General features: G+C 50.3%; 1 protein-coding gene across 1 annotated transcript; it reads right to left on the bottom strand.

Moving 5' to 3' along the window:
• On the bottom strand, window positions 1-26,425 carry FAAP100 (FA core complex associated protein 100). Its single transcript, XM_054978757.1, has 9 exons — window positions 26,160-26,425; window positions 22,071-22,189; window positions 16,137-17,065; window positions 11,215-11,368; window positions 8,991-9,790; window positions 5,632-5,768; window positions 2,678-2,794; window positions 2,179-2,265; window positions 1-1,488 (listed from the first exon to the last, which is right to left on the bottom strand). The coding sequence occupies exons 1-9, from the start codon at window positions 26,373-26,375 to the stop codon at window positions 1,363-1,365; spliced, it is 2,685 nt and encodes an 894-aa protein (XP_054834732.1). The 5' UTR covers window positions 26,376-26,425; the 3' UTR covers window positions 1-1,362.
• Window positions 26,426-27,747: the final 1,322 nt, after the last annotated feature.

Here is a 27,747-nt window from a genome sequence, read left to right as displayed (position 1 = left end):
AAATAGTCACACAATCCTTTATTTTCACGACTGCTGCCCTCTCCACTCGATGCTCCCATTTTCAGACTGGCTGAGGAGCTCAGGGAGGGAGCAGCCCCATCGGCTTGGAAAGGGCCTCACAGGTTTGAGGTGACGGCCCTACTGCGGGTCAGAGGGCATGCGCGACATCAATTATCCCAGAAGCGGGGCCACTGGAGAGTGCGTGTGCGTGTCTTTCACCCGAGCGTTGGAGCGTTTCCTAATGGCCCTTAGTGCCAGCCAGCCAGTGCACCGAATGGCTTTTCAATTATTCATCGGGAGGAGGCAGCTTTTAAAGCAGACGCCGCATTAGCTCAGCAGGGAGGCTGCAGCCGAGGCCCCCCGAGCTGCCAAGTACCTGCCAGCAGACGGAAAGGAAGAGGAGATGCAATCAGACTGCCCGGCAAAGGGAAGCGCTCATGGAAGATGACAGCTTTACAAATGCTGGAACTCGCTCGTTAAACACGTGGCCTTTTCGAGAAGTATTAAAAAAACACGCACGCACACCCTCCCCGCCACCAAGCGGTACCACAACACAACACGACCCTGGATGAATCTTCACCACGGAAATAAGACAAGCAAGTTGTTTATAGAAATGACAAAGACTGGAAAAAGGAGCAAAATGCCCTATTAGAAAAAGAAGGGGCACTGGATACGAAAAGCACCCCAGAAATACTTATGCATGTGACGTCATGGGTTTTTTTTTTCCACAGTGTTCCCGAAAAATTCGACACAGCTAAAGGCATAGCCCTTTTTTTTTTTGAGCATTCACCAGCAAAACCTGCCCCCATCCCTCCCCACAAGCAGACGGCAGCTCACCAAATTCTGCCTGCCACGCCAAAGCAACCATCACGGAAAGCAAAAGAAGCTGAACTAAGCAACGTTGAGTGTGATCCACAACACGCCACTGACACCCACTACAGCACCTTGTTGGCCATCTGCATATACACACACACACACACTAACACATGTGTGACACAGGCAGCCCTGCTCGGGTGGCTCTGCCTGCATGTGAGACTGCCAAGGGGCACCAATCAGATCTGCCAGGGATGGGCAGGGATTCAGAACCCTGGGAAAAAGAAATAATCACATGAGAAGGGGAAGAGAATAAACTCAATGGCCAAGCCCCTGAGCCTCCAGTCTCCATCAACAAGCAGAACAGCCAATCAGAAGCAGGGCTCGCCCAGGGAGACTCCCGCCCTCCTCCCAGCCATGACATCCCGCCCATCTTCAGTCAGTTCCCAAGGCGGACAGCCATCTGCCTCCATCATCCCAATGGCACTGGGCAGAGAGGACCGCGGAGCCATCGAAGGCGTGGCAAAACGGACAACCACGAATCAGCGCTCACAGGACGACAAGACCGGGATTGCGCAGCTCCCGGTAAACATGCAGGAGCTTTTCCACCGCTGTATCGGAATCATTCCCCAAGCACAGCTGGTCGCGGAGAGCCTGCGCCTCCTTTAGCAGCGCCTAGAAAGGAGAAGAAAGGCTGTGCTGTAGCTGCCAGAGGAGGAGTGGCGCCATTAGACATGCTAGGGACGAGCTGGCGAGGCAGGGGCACCTTAGAACGAGTGCAGCGCTCCTCTTCCATGGCTTGCAGCCCTCCTCCTCTCAGGTTCCCATCCTGCTACCCCTAGACCACATACCCTCTATTGCCTAATCCTTGCTAAAGATTTCTTAATTATAGGAAAAACCCCACCGGAATTTAACTGTGCAAGCAGAGAAGTATTCGTACGATTTATTCCAGGTGTGGAACGTAGCTTTCTTTGGAGCTAAATATTGACCAGAGTGGGTGGAGAAGAGAAAGATAAGCGGGTCAACATCTAGCCCTGGATGGAAGCCTCAGCTGAAAGGTAACTGGGGCAGACCCATCTTACTCTGATCATTACAGAAGAAGCTTTAAGTCCCTTTCATGTCATACACTCGGTCAACTCCGATTCCTGCATCTAGGAGGTGCGGTAGGGCCTGAGACAACTGAACCCCAGAAGGCCAAGAAAGCCAAAGGGCTTCCACATGCAGATGAGGCTCAGCCCGAGCAAAGGAGGCCGGGCCTCTGGTTCTTCCCTCCCCTTCTCTTCAGCAGCCCGTCTGCAACAATCCAAGGGAAAGGATGCTGCAGGCACAGGTTGCTGCGGCACATAGCCGCAGGCCGCTGCTTACCTCGTGGTTGGCTTGGATCTGGTGCAGGTATTGCATACGGACATCTGGAGGCGAAGGGTCCTGGGCTGCTTGCTCCAAAACCAGAGCCTGCATACAAAAAGAAAAATCTCCAAAACACCCTTAATTAAACGAAGAGCGAACGCAAGGCAAAAGGGTTGGGCTGCACGTGGCTTCAGGCAGAGCGAGCATTGGGAAAGGCAGTGCTACAATGAAGCAGAACAGGGCACCTCTAAGTTTTCCGGCATTTTGCACGCTGAGGGTGACTAGTAGTAGACTGGTGGTTTTGAACGATCAGAGATACCCAACATGGCCAGGCACTCTAGCAACTTCAATTTACATCTAGAAGTTGGACAAGGTAATAGGGAGCGATGGCACCATCTCACACTGGATTGCACCCCAAACCCTCAAATGTTTTAAGATACTTCCCACGTAACAGAGGAGTCAGCTGGGTTTACATGCCTTCAGCATTCTCTCCCCTACCTCCAGTAATCTCACCTACCTGAATACGCCTGACCACAGCGTGGTGCAACTGGCACATGTTTGCTAGCAGCGAGCTCTGGATTATGATCTCCACAGCCTGGATAGGATCTGCTGGGCTCAGGTCACTTACAGTCACCTGTGGAACAATGAGGATATTGTTTGATACCCTTCAGGGGACCCAAGACCACCTAACACCAACCTGACACTCCCCCAGGACTGTCTGTACACTAATCGACGTTCACCACCTGATAACGTTACATTAACAACTCTGCACAATCCAGATTAGAACATGCCCTGAGCAGAGGAGAGGAGTGATCAAGATACCACAAGCAAGAGTCACTGATGCAGCACAACTTCGTAAAACTATGGAAAAAAATTTAAAAAGAAAAACAAAAAAAAAACCCGGACAACAGAAACAAACCAAAAAACCTTGTAAAATGAAGCCAACTCAAGCAAGTAAGCCAAGCCACATTCTACAAAATCTTCTATTCGGCAAGCCCAAGGGAAAACACTGTCCCAGCCCTCAGAATGAAAACTGGATCCTGGACAGCAGCAAAACTCTTCTTGCGCGTGTTAATGAGTTCTCCTACCGCTCTTCTCCAGCTGGGGCAGCCTTTGACGCTCCTTCCCATCCCAGAATCATCCAGACCCCACAGATGCCCTACGCAGGCACCAAGCATCTTTCATTAATATAACCCGAGATGCTCTGCCTTCACTGAGTTTATGCTGAGGCCCATCAAACCCATTTTACTTAAATCTGAACTGGTATTCCAAGAGGTGGTCTGCAAGAATGCGTGGACGACGGCCTTTGTCCTGTGCTGTAACAAGGTGGCTTATTGTCTAGCAAAATGCACCCCTGAAGTGCTTAATCTAGGAGGTTTAGCTGGAGCAGAAGTAGCGAGGATGCTAATCGCACGGGCGTTATTAATGCTCTCATGCGCAAAGCCAAAGTCACCCCGACACTGCCAGCGACTGCCCCTTCCTGGCCCCCCCAACACACACGAGGGTTAACCAGCCATGGCAGGAGCTGCGGCTAGCAATTAACATCAGCTGCGAGCTACTCCGAGAGGATTAAAGGGGGGGTAAGAGGGGGCAGCCGGAGCTTAAAAACTCCAATCTGACCGTTCTCTCTCTTGCACGGAAGAATTAGCAGAAACGTGGCAAGGCTGATGAGCAAAGAAACCAGCTGTTTGATGCCGTCCTTTAATCCTGCGCCTGTAGTTGTAGCAACATTGAGTTTAGCTCTACGCCCGTGGGGGGGGGGGATCCTTTACAAGTATGAGATTGGAAGAGCAGCTAGAAGAGCCCTCGCAAACAGTATGTTTGGGGGGCCCTGGCCCCAGGGCAGTAGTCATCTAGAGAAACTTAGTTGTCAAGTTGTCTGACATGGAAAAAGTTCCTTGTTACACCTGTACGACCTTAGTCTACAAAGCAGACTGAACTGTAGCACAAAATGAAGGCTAGGAACTGGAGAGTTTGCCGCCGAGTAAAGAATTCTCACTAACATCACAACAACGAGGACTGCATTCCCTAAAATCTGTCCACTCTAAATCCAGAGGCGCTGGTGTGCATGCAGGCACTTCAAGCAAAGATATGAGAGTATCATGGATAGGAAAGTCTAGCAACAATAACATGAACCCTGACTAAGACAAAAATTGTGCTATCAAGAACTGTAATAAAAGTATATTTAAAGCAAGTTTGTGTATAATCATTCAAAAGGTAGTTCACTGCAACTACAGCTGGTTAGTCCATAAAGTGCATATACCTACAAAGAGACTGAAGCTCACATATACCAATCCTATAACCTACTAAAGTGCTAATGCTGTCAAATAATGCATGTCTCAATTCTTATATCCTATACTTGGAGCATACAGCAAAAAGTACCATTAACAGTCATATACATCAATATTGCACTAGCCCAGTAATATAATCAGGGCTTTTTTAGCAACTGGAACGCAGTGGAACGGAGTTCCGGAACCTCTTGAAAATGGTCACATGGCCAGTAGCCCCGCCCCCTGATCTCCAGACAGAGGGGAGTTGAGATTGCCCTCCACGCCGCGCAGAGGGCAATCTAAACTCCCCTCTGTCTGGAGATCAGGGGGCGGGGCCACCGGCCATGTGACCATTTTCGCCGAGGGCGATTTACACTTTAAAAAACTCCCCCCCCCCTGTTCCAGCTGACCCAAAGTGACGTCATTGTGCGGTCCTGAGTTCCACCACTGAGTTCCACCGCCTCTTTTCCCAGAAAAAAAGCCCTGAATATAATGCAGAGATTACAACAATGCAAAGATTATATGATGTGCTTATATAGTACTAGCCCAGTATTGCCTAAAAACCTGACCACTCTAAATCCAGAGGTTCTGGTGTGCATGCAAGGGCTCCAAGGCACACGTGAAACTCTGCACATGCCAGGCTTGTCACCATCCTCTTGTACAGGTCAGGGATTCCTCCACATACACAACAGCTGTGCCCAAGCCCATTCAAAAGACTGGGGCGTGGCCTGTGCATGCAAGAGTCTTTACACGCACTACAGCACAACTTCCGTCATGCCCTGGAGCGTACGCAAGTTGTGTGAGAGGGAAAGGTTTTTCTTCAACTGTAGGTTGACCAAACCCTGGGACATCCTACTTAGATATTCTAGGATCCCCTTTCCTGTCCTCTGCTGTAACATCCAGAGTTCCCATCAAAGAGGAAACTCTATTCAGTGTCCCAGTTAGGAGACAAGCACCACTTCTGGGAACCCAAAGAACAGAGAGAGTCTAAAACCATCCAAGGAACCTAAGACAGAACCTCAAGGCAAGACCACAGTGTGGTGCCACCCCCCAGTCTAGGGCAGTGGGGCTCCGTTCTCATTGAAACGAATCTATCCCAGATTACGGCTTGGCCAGTCGCTCAGGAGCATTTCCCCACTGATCTTCTTGCAGGCTCTGCCCGCAGCATGCAACTCCACTCCAGGGTTAACTCATGCCTTGCCTCTCGGATGTTCAGCTGCACCTCTCCGCCACCTGGGGCCAGCCCTCGCGCCGCGGATGCATCCGTGCTCTGGAGCTCAACCGCTTCCGTGTTCTCTGCCAGCAGCCAGTGCAGCACTGCGCAGCCCAGCGAGGTTCCTGAGGGACGAGATCAGAAGGACACACACCGTAAGAACGTAAGAGCCCTGCTCGACCAGACCCGTGGATCGCCAAGCCCGGGAGCTTTCTCCCCACACTGGCCAGCCAGGGCCCACAAGTAGGGCATGGAGGCCAAAGCCTCTCTCTCTGCTTCTGCCCCCTGCCCCACATTCACAGGCAGACTGTCTCCCAATGTGGAAGTTTCGTTTCGTTCATTATATGGGCTCTAGGAGGCCTGATCTACACACGCAAAAGAACAAGGTGTTAGAACAGGCGGTATCGCTTCAAGCAGTGAGGGAGGAGAGGCCCGCCATCTTATCACCTCCTCGTTTTCCTGCATGCATAGACTGCGCTTGGATTATGTTGCCCTGCCCATCCAACAGGGGGTTAATCAGGGCTCATTTCGAGGGGGAACACACAGGAACGCAGTTCTGGTAGTTCCCAAAAGAGGTCACATGACAGGTGGCCCCGCCCACCTGACTCTCAGCCATTTTGGGCCCATTTCAGCCTGGATTGGGGCCGAAATGGCCCGGATCGGGCCTCTGACGGGTGGCGGATCACTCTCCCGCTCAGCAGCAGCCCGACCCTGACCATTTCGGGCCCCTTTTCAGCCATTTTCAGCCCCTTTTTGCCATTTTGGGCCCAATTTCGGCCCTGAATGGCCAGGATTGGGTCCAAAACAGCCAGGATAGGTGATGTCAGGGGGTGTGGCATACGCAGATCAGTTATACTGATGACACACTTCCAGCGATGGCAAGGGGCGTGGCATATGCTAGTGAGTTCTGCTAATGAGTTCCTCCAGCTCTTTTTCTCCGAAACGACCCCTGGGCTTAATCATGCTAAGTGTGCATATGAGGCTGCTCGTCAAAATGGCTAAAATTACAGCAAAAAGTGGGATGGGGTCTGAAAGCAAAGAGCAGCGGCCGCCTTGCAGAAAACGCGCGGACCCTCCTGATTGTTCAGATTTTGCCACGGCCAAAATGCAAAATGTTTGCAGGCACACAGAAGGCTAATTTGATGCAGGTTAACAGCCACAAGGAGTGGCCACGCACAGCATGCGACAGGTCTGCGTTTACCTAAAGTTTCACCAGAACAGCTGCAATGAACTGTCAGTAAAAGGACACATGCCCATCACTGATAAGACAGATAAACTCTGCTCAAAAAGTAGGACAGAGTAACACATGGAGGACGATACTTGCAAATCGCAGACGGACTGACCTGAAAGTGCACCTCACCAGCGAGACCTAGATTGGCGGTTCTAGCAGAGAGGACAAAGCGACCGATCTGAATCTCTCTGTTGTGCCTCACTTCTCCCCTCCACTGCTCCAATTTGGGGGAAAGATTCTGAATCTTGCCAAACAAATCAAAACCCAAACTCTTAATGTTCTAATGAGGACCAATTACTGAAGCATCTTGTATTTAGGGATATGGCCCCGAGGCAGAGTTGGTGTAAAAACCTACCGGAATAGCTTGCGTTTTCACCTGTGGCAAGAGAGATTTAAGAGGAAAGAAAAATGGTCTGAAGGCATGGGACATCCTTCTACTGAAGCTAAGCAAGTCTGATCTGACCCTGTACACAAGCTGAGCACCATTCATAAACCACTCTGAACACTGCAGAGTAGGGTATAAGCCTTGTCAGGGATATAGCTAGAAATATAGGGGAACTGTTGATGGATTTGACCAAGAAGATCATAGAAGGTGTGTCTGCCCACAAAAACAGGGCTAGGTTGGCCCACAGCTAGACATGCCATGAAGCAAGCCTCGAGGCCCAGAATAAAACAACCTTGGAAAGGTGCGTGAAACAAACGAGTAACACAGCTGTACGGCCTTGTGTAGATCGGAAGAGCTATCTAACCCGTATCAAAAGATAACACGTGTTGAGGCCCAGCTGCACAGAGCGCCGGAGAACGGCAGACGTATCGAACCTCAGGGAAGTGAAGATAGGATTCAAGGATGGGTATATTGACTGAGTGCCAAAAGATATTCCTATGCATGAGAAACTTGCAATCACTAACTTTACATAGACTTTGGCAAGATAAAAAGCAGCAAGAACAAACTTACCATGTTTGTATACTTTAAGAAGATGTTTCAAATACAGATAACCTTGTCTGGTGTTTGAAGTTATAAGATAATCAGCTGGCCATGAATGTTAGCCATTATCAAAGAGGACAGGGGATGACTCTGAATCTCTATAAATATGAGAAGTTTAACTGACTGGTAGCTGCTCCTTCGAAAGGGGCTCCTTGCCTGCGACCTTCTTATGAGATAAAATACTTCCTTGGACTTGTGTAATTGTTCTCTTTTAATTATCAATAGAGTTATAACGGATGGTATGACTTTCTGTTGATTGAGCTAACATCAAGAACGTTGAATAATAATCTTTTAGTAAAACATTAGAATGGAAGCAGAGATTCTGTACTTGTATACAATACCTGGCAACGAACCTAGAACATGACTGAGGTGTAACTCTCGCCAAGAGTTAAACGATCTGATATAGGAAAGCGCACCTCAAGTGCACACCTGTAACTGAGAGCCCAGCTACAAGAGACGAATTACACAAGGAGGAGCACATGAAGGGAGTCGCAATGCTAGCTGGGAAGCTGAGTTTTAAAAGAGATCAGAAGGCATTGTCAGTTTCCCCTCTCTACAGAGCCAGGGAGATGGCTGCTCAGAGGGTTTGTTTACTTCCTCTTTGCCTCTTAGAAGGGGAGGTGAAACTGACAGAGACTTCTGGAGGCAGAGAGGGAATTAACAAACCCCCTAAGTAGGGATCTCCCTGGCTCTGTAGAGAGGGGAAATTGACCAAGCCTGCCGATCTCTTTTAAAACTCAGCTTCCCGGCTAACATTGCGACTCCCTTCACATGCTCCTCCTCATGTAATTTGTCTCTTGTAGCGTGGCTCGCAATCAGAACTGATGAGAATCATCCAGAACAGCATGATAAAGCGTGTGTGTGTGTGTGTGTGTGTGTGCACAGACACAAAAAGGACACTGGCCATTTGGCCTGGATTGAAGTTCCCCAGAGTGGCACGCACGCATGCACGCACGCACGCACACATACACACACACCAACGACAGCAGCCTTTGCTAGCAGAAGCATTGCCTCTTCCAACATGTGCACACAACATCTGGGTACCATCAATACAGACAGGGCTCACAAAGCTGAGAAGCAGGTGGAGGGGAGAATGCAAGCAGGCTAACAGTATTCAGAGGCATCACACACCTTTCAAAGCGTCCTTCAGGGCAGTTCTCAGCAATTCCGAGGACACCTTGATAGAAGCCACTGACGGAGCCAAGTAATCCTCCCCCAGAGCACCCAGCGCACTCGGAACGAGCTCTTCGCTGCCTTCCACGCCCTTGAGATCAGACTGGACCCGGGACAGTTTCAGGAAGGTATCGAGCGGATCCACGGGGATGGCAGCTGCAGGGGGGGCGGCTTCAGACTGTCTACTGCCACTGTCCAAGCGGAGGCAATGCAGGATGTCAATGGTGGCCTCCTTCAAGGGCAGGCAGATGCCTTCTCTGTCTGGGGAAAGGCCAGGGGAATCATCGGAAAGCAGGTCGTCCAGCAGCTCGGTGGACTCTGAGACAGTGCCCAGGATCTCCCGCAGGCCGTAGTAGAGAGAACAGGAGACGGTGAAGGGCAGTTCCAGCTTGGAGCCTTCAGCAGGGCCTAAGGGGAGCGTCACCTCTGTCTTGCCCCCAGGAAGGAGCTGATCTATAGGGAAGGTGTAGGTGGTGGCAGATTCGGAGGCGCCTTCCTCGAAGTCGCAGGAGCTGGCGAAGAGCTGAACGCAGAAGGTCCATCCTCGCTCCAGGCTGCACTCGCTCGAGTTCTCCAATATGCAGGAGACGGTCAAGGTGTCCTGAACCAGCAGGCGGCTCCAGTGAGCAGCGATGGTGCAACTGATGGGCTTCGGGCCGTTCTGGCTGGACAGCAGAGCTGCGCTCACGTTCATCACCTGGTTCAGGCAGGTCAGCGCCCGATTCTTCTGGTCCACCACCTTTTTTAGGGAAGACACTCTGCAGGGACCAGAAGAGGAAACGACATGGGCCCTAGCCGATTACTTACTGCTAAGGCAAAGAAAGAGCGGGCGTTAAAACCTATTCCAACAGAAATGAACTAAGAAGCCGCTAGTGCATGATACTGGACAGGATGAGCAACTCCAGATACCCCATTTCCTGCCTGAATGCAGAAGTCAAGGACTATTGTATTGCGAGTTTATTGTATGTGGCCATAGGCCTTCGCAATCTAAAATCATTCATCAAAAACGGAACAAAAAATACAAGAATACAGATATAGTTACATAGATATAAATAAAATTACTATAAAATGCATTTTGCCTAAAATTTAAACATTAGCCAACATTAAAACCGAACGGTTTCTAATCTATGTCAGGTGTTTACTCTCTTGGCTACCACATTTGCCCTTATTTTCCTAGCAGCCAGGGCATAGAGGGCCATCCTATTCGAAATAAAAGGATCTGTGTCTGAAAGAATAAAATTTAATTTATCAAAGTCAGACAGAAGATGGAGACTAGGTAAAATATTCGTGAGAAATTTTCCCCTTGGTTCCTGGTATAAGGGACAATTTAAAACATAGTGTGGTAAGTCCTCAACTGAGGTTCCACAGATACATATCCGCTGATCGATAGGGTTTTTTTGGAATCGCCCAAGTAGCATCTCAGTTGGCACAGACTGGAAACATAATGACGTAAATGCTACCCTAAGCTTATAGACTGTGATATCAGTCAGATAACATGCTCTAATGTGGTCTTTTCTGATGGTTTTATACCATGGGGCAAATTTTGTTTTACTGATTAAAATAACTGTCAATTAGGGCATCCTCTTTGTATACCCATTCCTTTAAGTCAACATTGCTTCCCAAAGGTTGGAGTAATTCGTCTGGGATGGTATATCAAGATGCAATGCCATTAAGGAAGGTCGACTGGGTTTTATCCTTGTTTTGCAGCTGGACGTCGTCAAGGAGTAGGTCTGCTCAATACCATGGATGCCTTAACTGGTTGCTTTAATAGGGTGGCCAAGACGATTCCAAATCAATAGACCCTAAACCAGCCAGAAACGATCTGCAGGTCTCCCTCAAAGCAGCGACCAAACAGAAGTTGGCAACAGCAAGAACCGAACAAGTAACAGAGAAAGAGCCACTCAAACGTGTTTCCTTCCCCTCAATATCTAAAGAGGTGTACTTTTCTCGCAATCGCCGAAAAGATACTGAAGAACAACTGGGCATCCCTTCATGACTCACTCAGGTTCTCCGTGGAGAGACGACTGCTCTTAGCAGATGTTGCCATCACATTTCCAAAGCCCAGTCGCTCAGGCAGAAAAAATCTGGTTAGATTCCGGCAAAACCAAACATCACAAGACGGATGTATAATAATGGAGAGGGGGAGAGGAGAGGAGACTGACAAAGGGAGGACAGATCTGACCTTTCAGAGACGTGGCCTATCCCAGAGAGCAGCTCCTTGATCCTCTGCCCAGCTTTGTCGGGATTCATCTTGACAGGCTGCGTGTCATCTGGGCTGCACAAGCCACAGGTCATGAGTCGGCCCTTGGCAGACAAAGCGAGGAGCTCAGACTCACCTGGGGAGAATGCACGTAGGCACACATGAAACGGAGAGGCTAGGAACCATACATAAGAGGATCTGTGGTTCTGCCATCACCCCTCACCCCCGCTACTCTTCTCAATGCAGCAGCAGACGAGTTCGCATGAATGGAGAACGGAGCTTCTACACTGTTCACTCACATACACAATTACATTTCCACATGCATATGATCATATAGTGTAGTCACGTGAGAACACCCCAGAATTCCCCTCTGCTTCACTTTCTAGACAGAAACAGTCTTCTCTGCAGACTGCGGAACAGAAAGGACCCCAGGTCTACCAAAAGAAACCAGAAATTCAGGAGTAAAAGTATGCATTCCTCTTCAAAACGGACATCGGACAGCATTTCAAGTTCCTTATGCCGAACTGCACATGTGCATGCAGCCAGACACGGTTAACTACTGAAGGTGAGATATCAGACAGTATGAATCGGAGCTATGGACATTTTAGCCTGGTTAAGATTCTACTGACAGGTGGATACTGCTTTTCCGCCAAGGGTGGGAAGCGCCTTTCAGCATCAGGCTATAAAAGAATTCTTCAGCCTGTAGGACAGACTGTCCCCTAGAGGTCTGTACCTTCCCTTTCACTTGTTCGAACTAGACGGCCAATGCATGGCTTGTCTTTGGATATAGTGCTGCAAAAGAGGAGCGAAACTCCTGGGGCGTTATGCAACAAAGCAACCAGTCAATATAATAATGCCAATAAACATAATCAAAGTGCAACAGTTCTTGAAGTGCCCTACCGTCTATAGCTCAATAAATACAATTAATAATATACTTTGTAAACCGCTCTGAGTGGGCGTTAAGTCATCCTGAACGGCGGTATATAAATCGAATGTTGTTGTTGTTGTTGTTATTATTATATGTAGACCAATTACAAAATCCTTTCAATATGGTTGACGCAGACTTATCTGCTGGGAATATTTTTTGTTTGAAGTATCCTGCTTCTATGAAGGACTAGCTAGCGTTTGGGTATCATAGTGTCCCCGTGCTAGGACGATGGGAGAGAGCCGTCATAAAGAACCCTTTCAAAGCCACACGGGGAGGTCCACACAAGCCAGGGCAGGAGAAGCTTGGTAGAAAAGAGACGGGCTGTCTGAAAAGCACTGGGGTTCGGTTAGCTTCTGAAGAGGAGTTATTTGCATGCAGAAATATCTGCGGTGCGATTGTGAAAGACTAGTCTGTGCAGAAGGTTCCAAAGCCTGCCTCTGTTTGCGGGAATATTTCTCCCATAAGAAAGCCATTTCAGCAAACATATCCTCTACCCCCCACTATGAATCTGTGAGCGGGACGATGAGCTCATGCAGGGCAGCATATAAACGGCCTGGTTCTGGGAGACAGTGCTCACGGCGGGGAGGGTGCTCAGCAGTCCCAGGGATCCTACAGAGAAGCAAGCAAAGGGAGAGAACGCTCCCTGCTGCTGCACCAGCCATCTCATTGCAAAGCCGACTCCCAGCTGCTTGCCAATAGGCACGCTGCACCCGCTTCTCCAGGAACGTATGCATGGAGATGGGGCTTCCGATCGCTTCTTCTCCACGGAAGATCACAGTAGGGAGCAAAGCTGGAAAAGTGACAAACAACCGACGTGGTGGGCTTTGAAGGGAGGCAAGACCCACTTGCAAGAAGAATTCGGAGAAGATGTGCAAAGGGCACATGTGGAATTCCATCCAGATAGGGGCCTTCCCTCCAGCCAACTTCATTTACTTCCATGCAGAACTAGTGCTACCTGTTGCATGCTTTTAAAGAATGTATATAAAGATAAGAACTTGCTTTACACTGAGCCAGGTGTCTGCTCAATGTAGTAATGTCTATGCTGGCAGTGACTCCCCAGAGGCCCAGGAAGAAAGTCTTTCCCAACCCACAGAGGCATTTTTTACAGAGATGCCGAGGACACAACCTGGGGGCTTCTGCGTGCAAAGCATGGGCTTTACACTTCTCTTCCCAAGGAAAGAAAATTACTTTCTTCCTCACCTGCAAGCTCTTCTCATCAGGATGTTGAGTCTAGAGGCTGAAGAACTAACCCACAGGTGTGGTGGTCTATGGATACCACCAAGGCTTTTTTTTTTCTGGGAAAAGAGGTGGTGGAACTCAGGACCGCACAATGACGTCACTTTGGGTCAGCTGGAACAAGGGGGGAGTTTTTTAAAGTTTAAATTGCCCTTGGTGAAAATGGTCACATGGCCGGTGGCCCCGCCCCCTGATCTCCAGACAGAGGGGAGTTTAGATGGCCCTCTGCGCTCCTCGGCATGGAGGGCAATCTAAACTCCCCTCAGTCTGGAGATCAGGGGGCGGGGCCACCAGCCATGTGACCATTTTCAAGAGGTGCCGGAACTCCGTTCCCCCGCGTTCCCCCTGAAAAAAAGCCCTGGACACCACACAGGATACAGAATTTAGCTTCTGAAATTCTGAGGATTGCAGTCCCTCGTTCTTGCTGTTATGCACAGAGGTTTAAAAAGAGAGAGAGAGAGGTGCCTGCAGGTAAGGCTTCCAGTGGGCATAGAAGCAGGGCTCTTGCAAGCTGCACAATGCCAGGTCTCTGCTCCATGGCTTTTCGTCCCCATCTTGCTGCCCACATTTCCCTCCGAACCCAGGCTTTTCTCCCTTGCCAGCCCATTTCCTCATTCGAAATGTGCTAAGATAGTTTCCAGTTTAACATTTGGATTTCTGTAGAGATTAGAGTAAACCCCTGAAGCCTGGCTCATTTGGAAGCAAAAGTAGTGCAGACAGGTGCCCAAGGCAAGCTTCTTCCGTCTCACTTGGAAAACAAGGCAACTACAGTACGGGGCCACTGGGAAGCAAAGAACTTTCCTGATACCTTCACTGCTACATCACTTGCCACTTCACCCCATCCTGGCAGTTTAAGTAACCCCCACTTCCTTCCTTCTAAGAAGAGAGAGAGATACAAATGGGAGAGTCACCGAGCCTTCACCGAACCTTCCCGGAAAGGAAGGTGGTTTCTTGCACACTAGATATTAACATCTCTTGTGTGGTGAGTAAACATAATGCAAATGTTCAGCACAAGGAGCGGGGAAGAGAATCTGAATGGCTACACACGGGCCTTGGCATTACAGGGCAACCAGGCTGAAAAGAGACAGAGCTCCCAAGTTGCCTTTCAAATGTTCTCTTATTCCCAATGCCTAGAGCTGATCCAAGCTGGCCCCCGAGCTCCAATCTGTGCAGGATGCTGAATGCCCCCCCCCTAGAGCTAGCGCAGAATGGGCACAGTCTCTGGCAAAAAACAACCACGTCTCCCCTAGAGAGGACAGCAGCCTTGGAGCAGCAAAAAGGCAGACAGTGAGCCGGCGGAGGGCAACGTTGTGGTTGGTTGCTCCCCTTCACACTACACAAAACAAAACACCCCATCCCTTCAATTCCTGACTTGGCAAGTCGGACCAAAATGAACTACAGAAAAAAAAAGAGAATGCAAATTTTGAATCTTAGAAAGGACAAGAGGAGATGGGAACAAGGGAAAGCTTTTGTCCAAGCATGGGTGTACAGCCCTGAGCTTGCTTAATGGACCACCAACTGGGAGTAGTTTATGGCATTTAACTACTCCCAGTTGGTGGTCCTCTGCTCCTGGCCAAAACCTGCAGAGCCTCGTGCACAGATCATGTTATTTAATATTGGTCTGGAAGAAAAATCAACCTCCCAACTATTTATTTTGGAGAGCGTGTGCTACCTTTCAGCCACAAGGTAACTGACTTTTGCTGAAGGAAGCAAACAGGCAAGCTGACCGACCTCCCCAACCCCAAGGAGCCTGCCAAAGGAGCAGCGCCAAAGATCCTTTGCCTTCTCGGCCTCTTTTCTTCCTCCAGACTGGCAACTGAAGGGTTGAGAGCCGTTGCTCCAAGGGCCATATTTGGCCCAGGGGTCTCCAGTTTCTGACCCTCCGTATACAGCAGACGCATGGTTTTAGAAAGGCTTGGCCTTCTCTTCACAGCTATTGCTCTGCTTGAAGCTGTCACAGACCAGTATAGGCCTGATACAAGAAAAGGCTGAATGCAGAGCTAGAACCCGTAGCCTGTAATAAAGGAACCATCCTAGTCATATTCTTTACCCCTCGACACTAGTAAATCTTTCCTCACAACCAGGGCCGGATCTAGGGTTGCTGGCGCCCGGGGCAACCTTAGTCCAACCTCACCCCTGGTGCGGCGTGATGACGTCATCACGCAGGGCAGCAGAGGCAGTGTGTGGGGCTGGGAAGCAGCCCGCGCCATTCGCCTCCCCGCAGGCGAATGGCGTGGGCGGCCTCGCAGCCCCCCGCGCTGCCTTTCGCCTGCCCTACGGGACAGGGGGCGGCCGGCTTGCCACGCGCCCCCTGTCCTGCAGGGCAGGCAAAAGGCAGCGCGGGGGGCTGCGAGGCCGCCCGTGCTATGTGCCTGCCCTGCAGGACAGGGGGCGGCCAGCTGCCCCCTTTCCTGCGGGGCAGGCACATAGCACGGGCGGCCGCGCTGCCCTTTGCCTGTCCTGCAGGACAGGGGGTGCATGGCAAGCCGGCTGCCCCCTGTCCCGCGGAGCAGGCGAAAGGCAGCGCAGGGGGCTGTGAGGCTGCCCATGCCACCACCTGCATGCTCTGGCAGCTGGCAGCTGCTCCTGGCGCCCCCTCCCTGGCGGCGCCGGGGGCAGACTACCCCCCTTCCCCCCCTCAATCTGGCCCTGCTCACAACTTATGTGTAGTGTTTTTTGAGGGATGCGCATGTGCCCCAGTAACTTCCACCCACAGTCATCTCCCAGCACACTCTCGTACCTTCGGACTCTCGGGAAGATAAGGAAAGGGCCACCACACTGCAGATACTCAAGCTGGCAGGAGACAAAGCAGATGGAAGGGACCCGGGAGAGTCCTCTACCTTCTCAGTCTCTGGGGTATTACTGTCCAAGTCAACGGCATAGATGTCGGAGTGGGTGCTGTAGTACATGCGGCTCCCTCCACTGCACGCTGCACATAGGACAGGCCCCTGCAGGTAATATTCTCGGAGCTCCGGGACCTTGACTTCATCCCCCGGAGCTGCCTTGATGGCTACCATTTTCCCGTAGTGCCCCAAAGCCACCACACAGTCACAGCCCAAGTCTCCAAAGGCAGGCTGCTCTTCAGCGTCTGGGGACTTCCGCTCTGTCCTCAAGGCCCCGATGAAGACCACGGGCTCCTCTAAGTGATGAAGGATCTTGACGGGCGAATCTTCACGGCAGGGGCTGTCAGGAGAACTCAGGGTCTTCAGGGGCACAGAACACAGCTGCCCGTCTGGGAAGCCGCAGAGGATCATGGGAGAGTCCAGCATGGCCGCGTCGATGCCGAAGAGGAGGCTGAAGAGAGGTTCCTCCAGGATGAATCCCCCCGAGTGGCGGAGACCCTCCTTGGAATCACTGGTGCCAGGAGAAGACGCACAACACAGGACCGGAAGGAAGTGCGCTAGGGACACATCCGCATCGTTGCTCGTGCAGGTGGTGATATCCACGTGGCTGATCGGCTGGCGTGGCAAGTTCTCCTGGTCCTCGGCGCTTGGCAGCTTGTGGAGATTCATGCACCACTTCCCTTGTACTTGGGAGAGGGTGACGAGGACATCGTTGAGCAGCGTGAAGGTGCAAAGCGTGGCGTCGGGGAAAGTGCAGGCGCTGGAGCCCATGGGGAGGACGGTGGAGAAGCAGTCGTTTTCCTCTCCATCTGTCTGCTTCGCTAACCTTCAAAGCAAACAAGGAAAAGCTTTCAGGAGAGCCGAAGGGGGAAAAGCTCAGGCAAAAATAAGCGAAAAACTGGAGTGTTTAGCATCTGCTCGGCGGAGCCGAATGCAAGAGCAGTGAGCTGGATAAAACAGAAGAAAGCTCGGGAGGGAGGTCTCAGCGGCTTAACCCTTTGTTCACCCTAAAGGCTTGTTAGCATTGCTTTAATGGCTTGGAAACCAGACGGCAATGGCAGAAGAGGCAAAGCCTGCTCGGCGCATTGCGTTCATGAGAATAGATACCAGGGTCCAGGGCTTTTTTTCAGCTGGAACGTGGTGGAACGGAGTTCCGGCACCTCTTGAAAATGGTCACATGGCCGGTGGCCCCGCCCCCTGATCTCCAGACAGAGGGGAGTTTAGATCAGGGGGTGGGGCCACCAGCCATGTGACCATTTTCTCCGAGGGCAACCCACTGAGTTCCACCACCTCTTTTCCCAGGAAAAAGCCCTGCCAGTGTCACATATTCAGCCTTGCAACTAAGTCCACAAACCCTATTAACCAACTTTTTTTTTAAAAAAAAAGCCATCTCACCTGGCTGCACAACCTACAGCCAACATTCAAGGCGCAACGGAGCACATGGGAAACAGAATCAACTCTTTCCCAGTTTGCAAGCACTTTCCTGCCCGACAGCCTTGACGCAATGCTTATGCAGGGCAGGCAAGTAGCTATTTGCAAGCATTGCAAAAGTCAATTATCCTGTCCCTGAAAGGCTTCTTCCAGCTACTTACATAATGGATTCTAGACCAGGCCGCCACAACTTGTGAACTATAGCAGCCCACTTGCAGTTTGATAATCCTCCCGATCAGGGCTCATTTCGAGGGGGAACACACAGGAACACAGTTCCCCAAAGAGGTCACGTGTCAAGTGGCCCCACCCACCTGACTCTCAGCCATTTTGGGCCCGTTTCGGCCTGGATTGGGGCAGAAACGGCCCAGATCGGACCTCTGACAGGTGGTGGATCACTCTCCCGCTCATCAGCGGCCTGATCTTGACCATTTTAGGCCCATTTTCAGCCCCCTTTTGCCATTTTGGGCCCAATATCAGCTCTGAATAGTCAGGATTGGGTCCAAAACAGCCAGAATAGGTGATGTCACAGGGTGTGGCATATGCAAATCGGTTATACTAATGACACACTTCCGGTGATGGCAAGAGGTGTGGCATATGCTCATGAGTTATGCGAATGAGCTATGCTAATGAGTTCCTCCAGCTCTTTTTCTACGAAATGACCCCTGCTCCCAATTTTGCAGTCTGCCTAATAGGGCAAAAACATGGGGCCTGTCAAGCAGGCAGCAAGCCAAAATCTATGGCTGCTGAGTTGCTTTCAGCCTGCCAAATCACAAGTGATACACACCTGCTCTACACAAAACCAGCTGATAGTCCGGCAGGTCAACTTCCAAAAACAATCAGGATTAAACTGTCTCCTTCTCATTCCCACCCCACTCTGGACAAATTAGCACAATTTTGTGGATTTCTTAGAGGAGTCAGACCCTGTGTTCTGCAAGCTGCAGGACCACACAGAATCGACCTGATAGGTAAAGAAGAATCATGCGCTATTTCATAAGGGATATTATTGAGTCAGAAGGCCATCACGTGGTGCCACTTTCTACATAGCTAGATTCCCTAAGCTTGCACGTCCAGCTTGCATCTTGAAAGCCTCCAGACAAGGAGCTCCTTCAGCTTCTCTGAGCAACAAGGTGACTGCCAACAGAATGAGAGAATCTGTAAAACCAATTTAAAAAGTATAGGAGAACAAAAATCACTAGATAGGTAATGTCTAGTATCACCTGACGTGTGCACATACAACATCCCTTGCCTGCCCACATTCCCAACTGCCACGTCAGATAATGATGGAAGGAAACCCCCTTGCTGTGATTAACAATAGAAAAGACTTGGTGGGTATAATTCTTTATTACGTCAAGCCATTCTTCTCCACCACTAGGTTTTCTATTAGTGCCATCAAGTCATAGTTGACTTATGGAAACAGAGGTGGTTTGCCATTGCCTGTCTCTGAAACTCTGGTCTTTTTCATAAAATCATAGAGTTGGAAGGGGCCATACAGACCATCTAGTCCAACCCCCTGCCCAGTGCAGGATCAGCCTAAAGCATCTCTGACAAATATTCATCCAGCCTCTTCTTGAAAACTGTCAGTGAGGGGGAGCTCACCACCTCCCTAGGCAGCTGATTCCACTTTTGAACTACTCTGACCGTGAAAAAGTACTTCCTGATATCCAGCCGGTACCTTTGTGCATGTAATTTAAGCCCCATTGTTTCGGGTCCTACCCTCTGCTGCCAACTGGAGCAGCTCCTTGCCCTCCTCCAAATGACAGCCTTTCAAATACTTAAAGAGAGCAATCATGTCCCCCCTCAACCTCCTCTTCTCCAAACTAAACATTCCCAAGGCCCTTAGCCTTTCATCGTAGGGCTTAGTCTCCAGACCCCTGATCATCCTCGTCGCTCTCCTCTGCACCCTCTCGATTTTGGCCACATCCTTTTTGGGAGGTCTCCCATCCAATTACTAACCAAGGCCTATCGCTGGCTTAGCGTTCAAGATCTGATGGGACTGGGCATGCCTGGGCTATCCAGGTCAGGAGGCTTTCTATCGCTTTGCTGGAAATCAATGAAACTCAATACAATACATCAATACAAAAGGAGGGTGGTTTTTATGGAGAAACCACCTCTACCCTTTACACTGAGGAACTATCAGATAATTATACTACAGCAAGTGTCAACATACTCTATAACTTATTTACGTGTGTATAAAGTGCCATCAAGTTGCAGTTGACTTATGGCAACCCCTTGTGGGGTTTTCCAGGCAAGAGACAAACGGAGGCGGTTTACCTTTGCCTGTCTCTCCATAGAGACCCTGAGCTTTCTTGGTAGTATCCCATCCAAGCACTAACTAGGGTTGACCCTGCTTAGCTTCCAAGATCTGACGAGATTAGGATAGCTTGAAGCATATCACATTTGGGGCAATGAAACTGATAATTCAGCACTGAGTAGTAGGAAGTTTTCATATTTAGGTTGCAGTTCTCAAAGCAGCTTAAGCTAGAACAGAGGTAGGCAAATCCCCAGCACGTGTCCCAACAGTAGCTACCAGATGGCCACATCTTCACCTAAACATTCAATGTTCTGGCAGCATGGATGGGGCCAGTAGTTCAGAAGGCAACAAGCATAGACTATGCACCGAGTTGTCTCCCAGATAAGAAGCTCCAGGTTGGGAAATGCCTGGAGATTGGGGTGGGGGTGGATCCTGGAGAAGGCAGGATTTGGGGAGGACAGAGATCTCAGCAGGTTATAATCCCATAGAGTTCATCTTTCATAGCAGCCATTTTCTCTAGGGGAACTGATCTCCACGGCCTAGAAATCAACTGTGATTCCGGGAGATCTCCAGCCACCACCTGGAGGCTGGCAACCCTACCAGACCTGCAGAGCCATCAGCCAAGTCCAAGGCAAAACCCTGAGATTCTGGCAGCAGTGCTGGAGCCTTCCTTGCTCCTAGTGTGTTTGATTAACTACAGCCTTCATCTCTAGGGTTGTCAACCTCCAGGTGGTGGCTGGAGATCTCCCGGAATTACAACTGATCTCCAGGAAACAGAGATCAGTTCCCCTGGAGAAAATGGCTGCTTTGGAGGGTGGACTCTATGGCATTATACCCCAATAAGGCCACTCCCCTCCCCAAACCCCATCTTCTCCAGGCTCCACACACCCCCAAATCTCCAGGAATTTCCCAACCTGGACCTGGCAACGCTATTCATCTCCCACCTTCACAGGTACACGCTACCTTGTTTTGGCCTGTGGGCCTATTATGAGCCTGGGCCTAGAGGCCTAGTGGCTCTGGGGAAGCCAACACTAAAGTGACTGCAGGGCCTACATTTCCCAGGTTCCCTTTGGCCCCTGTGATTGGGTAAGAGGGGATTCTGAGGGGAAAATGGCACCAATAGAGAAGTAGGAGGAGTGCCTGAGAGAAGAGATAAAAAGGCCTTGCCCGGAGAGGGAGGGTGTTCACTCCTAGGGAGCAGAGCTGAGGGGAGGCTGGTGCAGACAGAGGGATCCCTCATCCAGGTGAAAGTTAAGAACAGTCTAGTTAGATGTGTTAGGGTGTGTTACTTTGCTTATTCATCAACCTGTACTAGTCTCTTTATTTTACAAAGTTTTGAACACCAGTTATTAATAAACCTTTTAAATAAAGTTCTTTATTACTCTACCTGGGTCCTCACGCCTCATTCGGTCATATAATAAATCAAACTTGCTGGGAAAGAGTAAACAGAAGAGGGCGGTTGGGTGCTTTGGGCCCTTCTGAGGAACCCCATACCAGAGTGGTGGCAGCCTACAGAGAGCTTCCCTGAGCCTCGGCCTGCTAGACCAAATCATGGGGTCCGACTAACAGCAGCCTTCATCTCCCACCTTCACAGGGAGACGCTGCATTGTTTTGGCCTGCGGACCAAAGACAGCTGCCTACCTCTGCTCTAAAACATCAAAATGCAAAATCAAAATATAAACCAGCAAGACCCCATGAAAACCTCTCTCAAATACGACTATATAAACTTGTGGAATTAAAGGCAGTGCCCCTAAAATCAGTCACCTCCATAGTCATAACTGGTTTGGCAGAAGTGTATGGCCTACCCAGTGAGACCACAGTTCCATCTTGCTCATTATTGCTTACTCTGGTGGACGGCAGCTCTTTTGAGTCCTTTAGCAAAGACTTTTTCCCGGAGAAAGTTCAGTGACGCAGGAGATCGCTGACAACAACAGCAGAATTAACTTGGAGCACGATCTCTCAGGAGGGGATGGCAGCGATGGCAAATGGTGGTAGTGAGGACTGGAGGCGCCCCCCCCCCCATTCGAAGCCTTCCAACCCAAACTACTAAATTGAATCTCCGGGCAGATTCTCAGCTGGCACATAGCCTCGTCAGAACCATCTGCCAGCAGGGTCTGACACACCGACCAGGCAATGCCCCCGTTCTCACCTGCTTTGGTAGTCCAAGGATACACAGTAAATGCCAACTCCAGCACACAGGATATACAGCTGTTGGTGGGCAGGCAGGAGCTCCACGTGCCAAACTTGATCTGGAAACCTGTAGACAGCCTATGAAGGAAACAGGCACAGTGAAGGGGACTGGGAAAGGAGAGGCCATCTTCAGTAGCTCATAAAAGACAAGATGGGTAGCCATATTAGTCTGTCTGTAGCAGTGGAAAAGCAAGAGTCCAGGAGCACCTATAAGACTAACAACATTAGTGGTAAGGTATGAGCTTTCGTGAGCCACTGCCTACTTCTTCAAATAGGTATCTGTGGCTCATGAAAGCTCCTACCCTACCACAAATTTTGTTAGTCTTATAGGTGATACTGGACTCTTGCTCTTTTCTACTTCGTAAAAGACAGACTTTCATAGAAAAGCACTACAAATTACCTCTGTTGCACTATTCTCTCATCTACCAGCCCCATTTCAAATCCTTCAGGAAGGCCATTTATACGAACATATGCTCAGGGCTGGTTATCAATCACCGGGAGTGGAGAGAGCCTGTCTGCCTTAAACTGGCCTCCCCAGGAAGCAGCCAGGAGGACAGATGCTGTCCTATGCTTCGCTATTAGCACTGGGCAGGAGCCACAGGCCAGCCCTGCTCCTGTGCTGTTAGCGCGCTAAAGAAGAAACAGCCGCCACGTCCTAGGAGTGTCCGTGTGAATTCATTAAGAAATTAACCGTGTAGGCCACGCCCCTGATGAAGAAGATTTGCAAAATCTGAGCTTGTAGCCGGCCCCAAATTGGGTGCACGGCCCGGACTTCGTTATTATTGGATTATAACAGTCTGCGGATATCAAAGCTGGGTATTAAAGAAGAGGAACGCAGGACACCTTACTTTGGACTCTTAGAGACTTTATTTCGTAAACTGTCTGGATATTAAGCACTCTTGTGCGAACAGATGTGAGACTCAAACATATACTGGAAGTGTTCCTGATTTTTGTGTATTGAATATACTAGCAAAACGCTGTTGCATAGATTTATAGCGCATTTCTTTTTTATTTCTCCCGTGAGGGGTTTCTCTCTTCCTTCTTGCGCCTGTGCTGTTAATGGCAGCCCAACTTGCAGAATTAGAGCACTTCCTTGCCTTCTGTAAAAAGTGACAGGGAAAAAGCATCGCCTACTCCATTTCTCTATGTAAAGCTGTTGCTAAAAGATACAAGAGCACGGCCAGGAAAAAATTGGCAATCCCACTCCCAGAGATGAGATGCAATTTGCTGCAATGCAAAAAATAAAGGACATAATATGCTGGGAATATCTCCCTCTGCATGCCTACCGCCACATGGAGTAGAAAGAAATGAGTTCTTCCAAATGAGCATCTGTTGCCTCCCTGCCTCCTGCCCACATTAGATCTGGCCAGACAAAGCACCCCTCAGACAGCTACTACAGCCGATGGTGCGTGCAGTCGAAATTCACAATGTCTGTACATAGTTTGATTTAAGTGACTGCCACGGTCGTGAAACCTATGGATCTAGATTTTTTTCTGCTCGCTAGCCGAGGATGTACAACTACTGTTATATGAACATTTCAGTAAAGGTCTGTCAGAAAAGCACACCTCGCAATAAATGGAGATTGTTAGCTAGGAGGGAGTTCATTTTAAAAGCTCTTAACCGCTGCCACGGCCGTCGCTCTGTGCTGATGAACAAATGACATATTTTACCCAAGATGGGGTAGCGAGGGAACAAGCAGTAACCCACGTTGCCCGCCTGCAGCAAGCAGCAATTCAAAGGGTTGAAAACTAAGCACCCTCCAAGCATGAGAAAGACTGCAGACCTTGGGATTTTTAGCATCACATGTGATCAGAAGAAGCAGTCAAATAAAAAAAAAAACACGTTAACCCGTTTCTGACCTACTTCTCTGCGTGAGGGAAAAGTGTAGGAGGCTGAGCCAGATATTACCAGAACGGGAGCCTTAGAAACAATCAAGGGAATAAATTAGAGATGCATGTAACACAGTGCTAAGGTTTGTCATGAGCCTAGCAAGCAATGTAGGGAAAATGGCATCCGTACAAAAGCCACCAACGTTTAGCTTCAGCCAGGTGGGGAAAAAATGAACTAACAGAAATGGAGAACAGAAAAACACACAGTTTAAAAGATATGTCAGGAGTGAGATGCCAACCCCCCCATCCCGCACACAAATAAGATGTTAAGAACTAGATGCCACGTGCAAGTGGATTACAAAGCCCAGATACCCACACTGTAATAAAAGGGTGCAACAGTGGAAGAGTGTATTGGAAAGCCACCAGAGCATCTACTTAAAGATTTACCATGGTACCCCATGCAGAGTTATTCCGGTATAAATGCAGTGGAATCAATAGGCTTAGACTAGAATAACTCTCCATTGCACTGTTAGATGGCTAACCTCGGGTACTACACATTCATCAGCATTCCCTACTGATTTTTCAGGCGAAAAACTATCCCTCCACAGAATCTTACAGTGTACGCTCGGCCGAGACTGGCAACGTGCAACACACATGCATTCTTGCAGAGCTGAGCTCAACATTTCGTCTGCATTATCGTGGCAGAAAAGGGGGGTGGGGGGGTGGAGGACACCTGTGATCGTCTGCCACAGCCATACTAAGCTTATAGGAAGGAAAAGTTTCCACAGCAAGCAGGTGACAGGGCAACGCAAATCACACAGAATACATTTCTCTGCTTTGACTACTTACATAAGCCCTGATGCAGGATCTCTGTGCAACTTGAAAGCTTGCAAACTACCCCACCCAACCCACTAATCACAGAACAAAAAATTAGTTGTTCACAATCCAGTGCCCTGCACTTTCCAATATTCCAAGTCCTCTTTTATGAGCAGTATTGCAAGCTCTCGTTCCCTTTATGTCTGGCAAGTGCAATGCTTTGCCTCAGAACCATTATTTTTACTAGTCTCCAGAACGTCTAATGCTCCTCCATACAGCAAACGTTCTGCTCTCTCTTCCTCTTAGCACATGGTATGCTCGTATCAGAGTTCCATTAAAAACGTAACAATTTATACACTAAGCCATGCCAGTCTGTCTGTAGCAGCGGAAAAGAGCAAGAGTCCAGTAGCACCTATAAGACTAACAACATTCGCGGTAGGGGATGAGCTTTCGTGAGTCACAGCTCACTTCTTCAGATACATGCTGCTTATACACTGGTGTTGATTTTTGAAGGGTATAATACTGTACTGAAAATGAAGGATTAATGCTAGTCACAGAAGTGCAGAAATACAGCACACACAACTTAGCCTCTTGTCCATGTACAAAAGCATCTAGAAACGAACTATCTTCGCACAGCAGCAATAAAACCTGCCATAGCGACAGCCAGGAATCAGAGTTAGTAGGAGAGCAAAAGCCCACGTTAAAGCTCAGTTATTTCCGCAACACTCGAGGTGCCTCATACTGTACTCACGACTGGGGTACTTGCAAGGTGGATTTTTCTTCATAACAACTGGGGATTTCAAAGTCAGTTTAGCAATGAAGAGCACAAAAGCGCAGTATATCCAGATTAATTGACACAGTTTACAGAGGGGCATTCTTATGTGTGTGCTGCTAAATCAGACTACTATGGGTCTTGGACTATCCGCCCAGCCTTCCTCCCAGGATGCCAGCATTAAGATCCCAGGCAGGCAGCACCTGACCTCCTAGGATGCCAGCGTTAAGACCCCAGGTTGGCAGCACCTGACCCCCTGGGATGCCAGCATTAAGACCCCAGGTGCGCAGCACCTGACCTCCCGGGATGCCAGCGTTAAGACCCCAGGCGGGCAGCAATTGACCCCCTGGGATACCAGCGTTAAGACCCCAGGTGGGCAGCACCTGACCTCCTGGGATGATAGCCTTAAGACCCCAGGTGGGAAGCACCTGACCCCCTGGGATGCCAGCATTAAGACTCCAGAGTGGCAGAACCTGACCCCATGGGATGCCAGCGTCAAGACCCCTGGTGGGCAGCACCTGACCTCCCGGGATGCCAGCGTCAAGACCCCAGGCGGGCAGCACCTGACTTCCTTGCCGGGGCCTCCCCATCACCCCAGGAGAGGGACCCAACCCAGCCCGGCGCCGCTTACCTTCATCAGCCGCCCTTCTTGGTCGTAGACGTAGACGTACTCGGTGCCGTTGGAGAGGTAGATCTGGTTGCCGTGGCACAGCACCCGGGGCTTCCCCGCGGCCAGCCCCCCCACCGGGCAGCAGAACCCTGCCAGGTAGTCCACTCGGTGCCCCACCTGTGCCATGACCCCCGGCGCCAGCCTGGAGAGGAGACCCAAGGGGTACGTGGTGGACATGGGGCGGGGGCGCGCCCGTCGCCGCTGCGCACCCGCCGGGGCCGGAGAGGAGCGCGGGGGCCGCGGGCAGCACGCCGGGACCCTCCCTCCATACGCGCCCCGCCTGCGCGATGCCCGCCCGCACCCACCCCGCTCGCAGGAAGGGCAGCGCCGGAGCGGAGAACAAAGCGCAGGGAGCCCAAGCGCCGCCGCCCGCCGCCGCCCCAGGCGCCCCGCCCGGGAAAGCCAAGCCACGCCCCGCAGGGCAGCGCGAGGCAGCCGAGCAACCGGCCCCCCTCACCACGACGGGGCGGGGCTGCCGCCGAGGCCCCGCCCTCCGGCTCGCGCTCTCTCTCCGGCGGAGCTCCCCCCGCGGCTGCGATCCCTTTACGGCGCGCTCGACCCCCGGCTCAGCGCGCGATGGGAGACGCGAGCTGGGCAGCGCGCGCGCGTTTACGACAGGGCGTAAAGCGAAGGGGAGGAGGGAGGGACACCGTTGCACGTTAGAAAGGGTGAGAGCTAGGGAAGAGCAAGAGTCCAGTAGCGCCCCTAAGGCTAACAACATTTGTGGTAGGGGAAGAGTTTTCGTGAGCCACAGCTCACTTCTTCATGATGGGCAGCCGTGTTTGTCTAGCAGTAGAAAAGACCAAGAATGCAGTAGCACCCATAAAACTAACAACATTTGTGGTAGGGGATGAGCTTTCGTGAGCCACAGCTCACTTCTTTACTCCACTTCTTTACTCCCTTCTGAAGTGAGCTGTGGCTCAAGAAAGCTTATCCCCTACCACAAATGTTGTTAGTCTTGTGGGTGCTGCTGAACTCTTGCTCTTCTCTCACTTCTTCAGATCGGTGCGAAGGCTCAGGTGAATGCAGCAGGGAAAGAGCCCAGGGTGCTGCTGCCAGTGTCTATAGATGACAATGGACCTGTCTTTGTAGAAGTCAGTATCATAAGGAGATTGTTCAATTCAGTGGATAAGAAATGCATTAATGGGGTGAAGAATGAAGGGCTGGCCCAAATAGTTAGCAGTGGCTTAGGAAGGGAAGGTAGGGTTGGCTATAGGGAGTATGTTTGCCAACTCTGGGTTGGAAAATTCCTGGAGATTTGGGGGTGGAACCTGGAGTTGGCAGCGTTTTTTGGGGGGGGGGGACCTCAGCAGGGTATAATGTATAATGCCAGAGTTCACCCTCCAAAGCAGCCGTTTTCTCCAGGGAAATTGATATGTGTAGTCTGGAACTCAGTTGTAATTCTGAGAGATCGCTAGGCCCCTCCTGGAGGTTGGCAACCATGATTTAGGGAGCTTTCTCTTGGCACCTGGGGGGAAGAAAGCAGCCGGGAGATCATTACAAGCACCAGTTACTATGGAAAGCTGGAACCTACATGGCTAAAAGCACT

Source organism: Eublepharis macularius, chromosome 4 (assembly GCF_028583425.1).
Source record: "Eublepharis macularius isolate TG4126 chromosome 4, MPM_Emac_v1.0, whole genome shotgun sequence".
In the NCBI taxonomy this organism is placed as follows: domain Eukaryota; kingdom Metazoa; phylum Chordata; class Lepidosauria; order Squamata; family Eublepharidae; genus Eublepharis; species Eublepharis macularius.
This window is presented reverse-complemented; position numbering and strand designations above follow the sequence as displayed.

Bases quoted from the DNA above. Each gene is read 5' to 3' on its own strand.
- FAAP100 (XM_054978757.1), bottom strand. From the start codon at position 26,375: ATGTCCACCACGTACCCCTTGGGTCTCCTCTCCAGGCTGGCGCCGGGG. The intron at 2,795-5,631 runs GCAAGGCATGAG...ATTGTTCCACAG, and splicing joins TGCAGCTGAACATCCGAGAG to GTGACTGTAAGTGACCTGAG. The intron at 2,266-2,677 runs GTAGGTGAGATT...TTTTGTATGCAG, and splicing joins CTGTGGTCAGGCGTATTCAG to GCTCTGGTTTTGGAGCAAGC.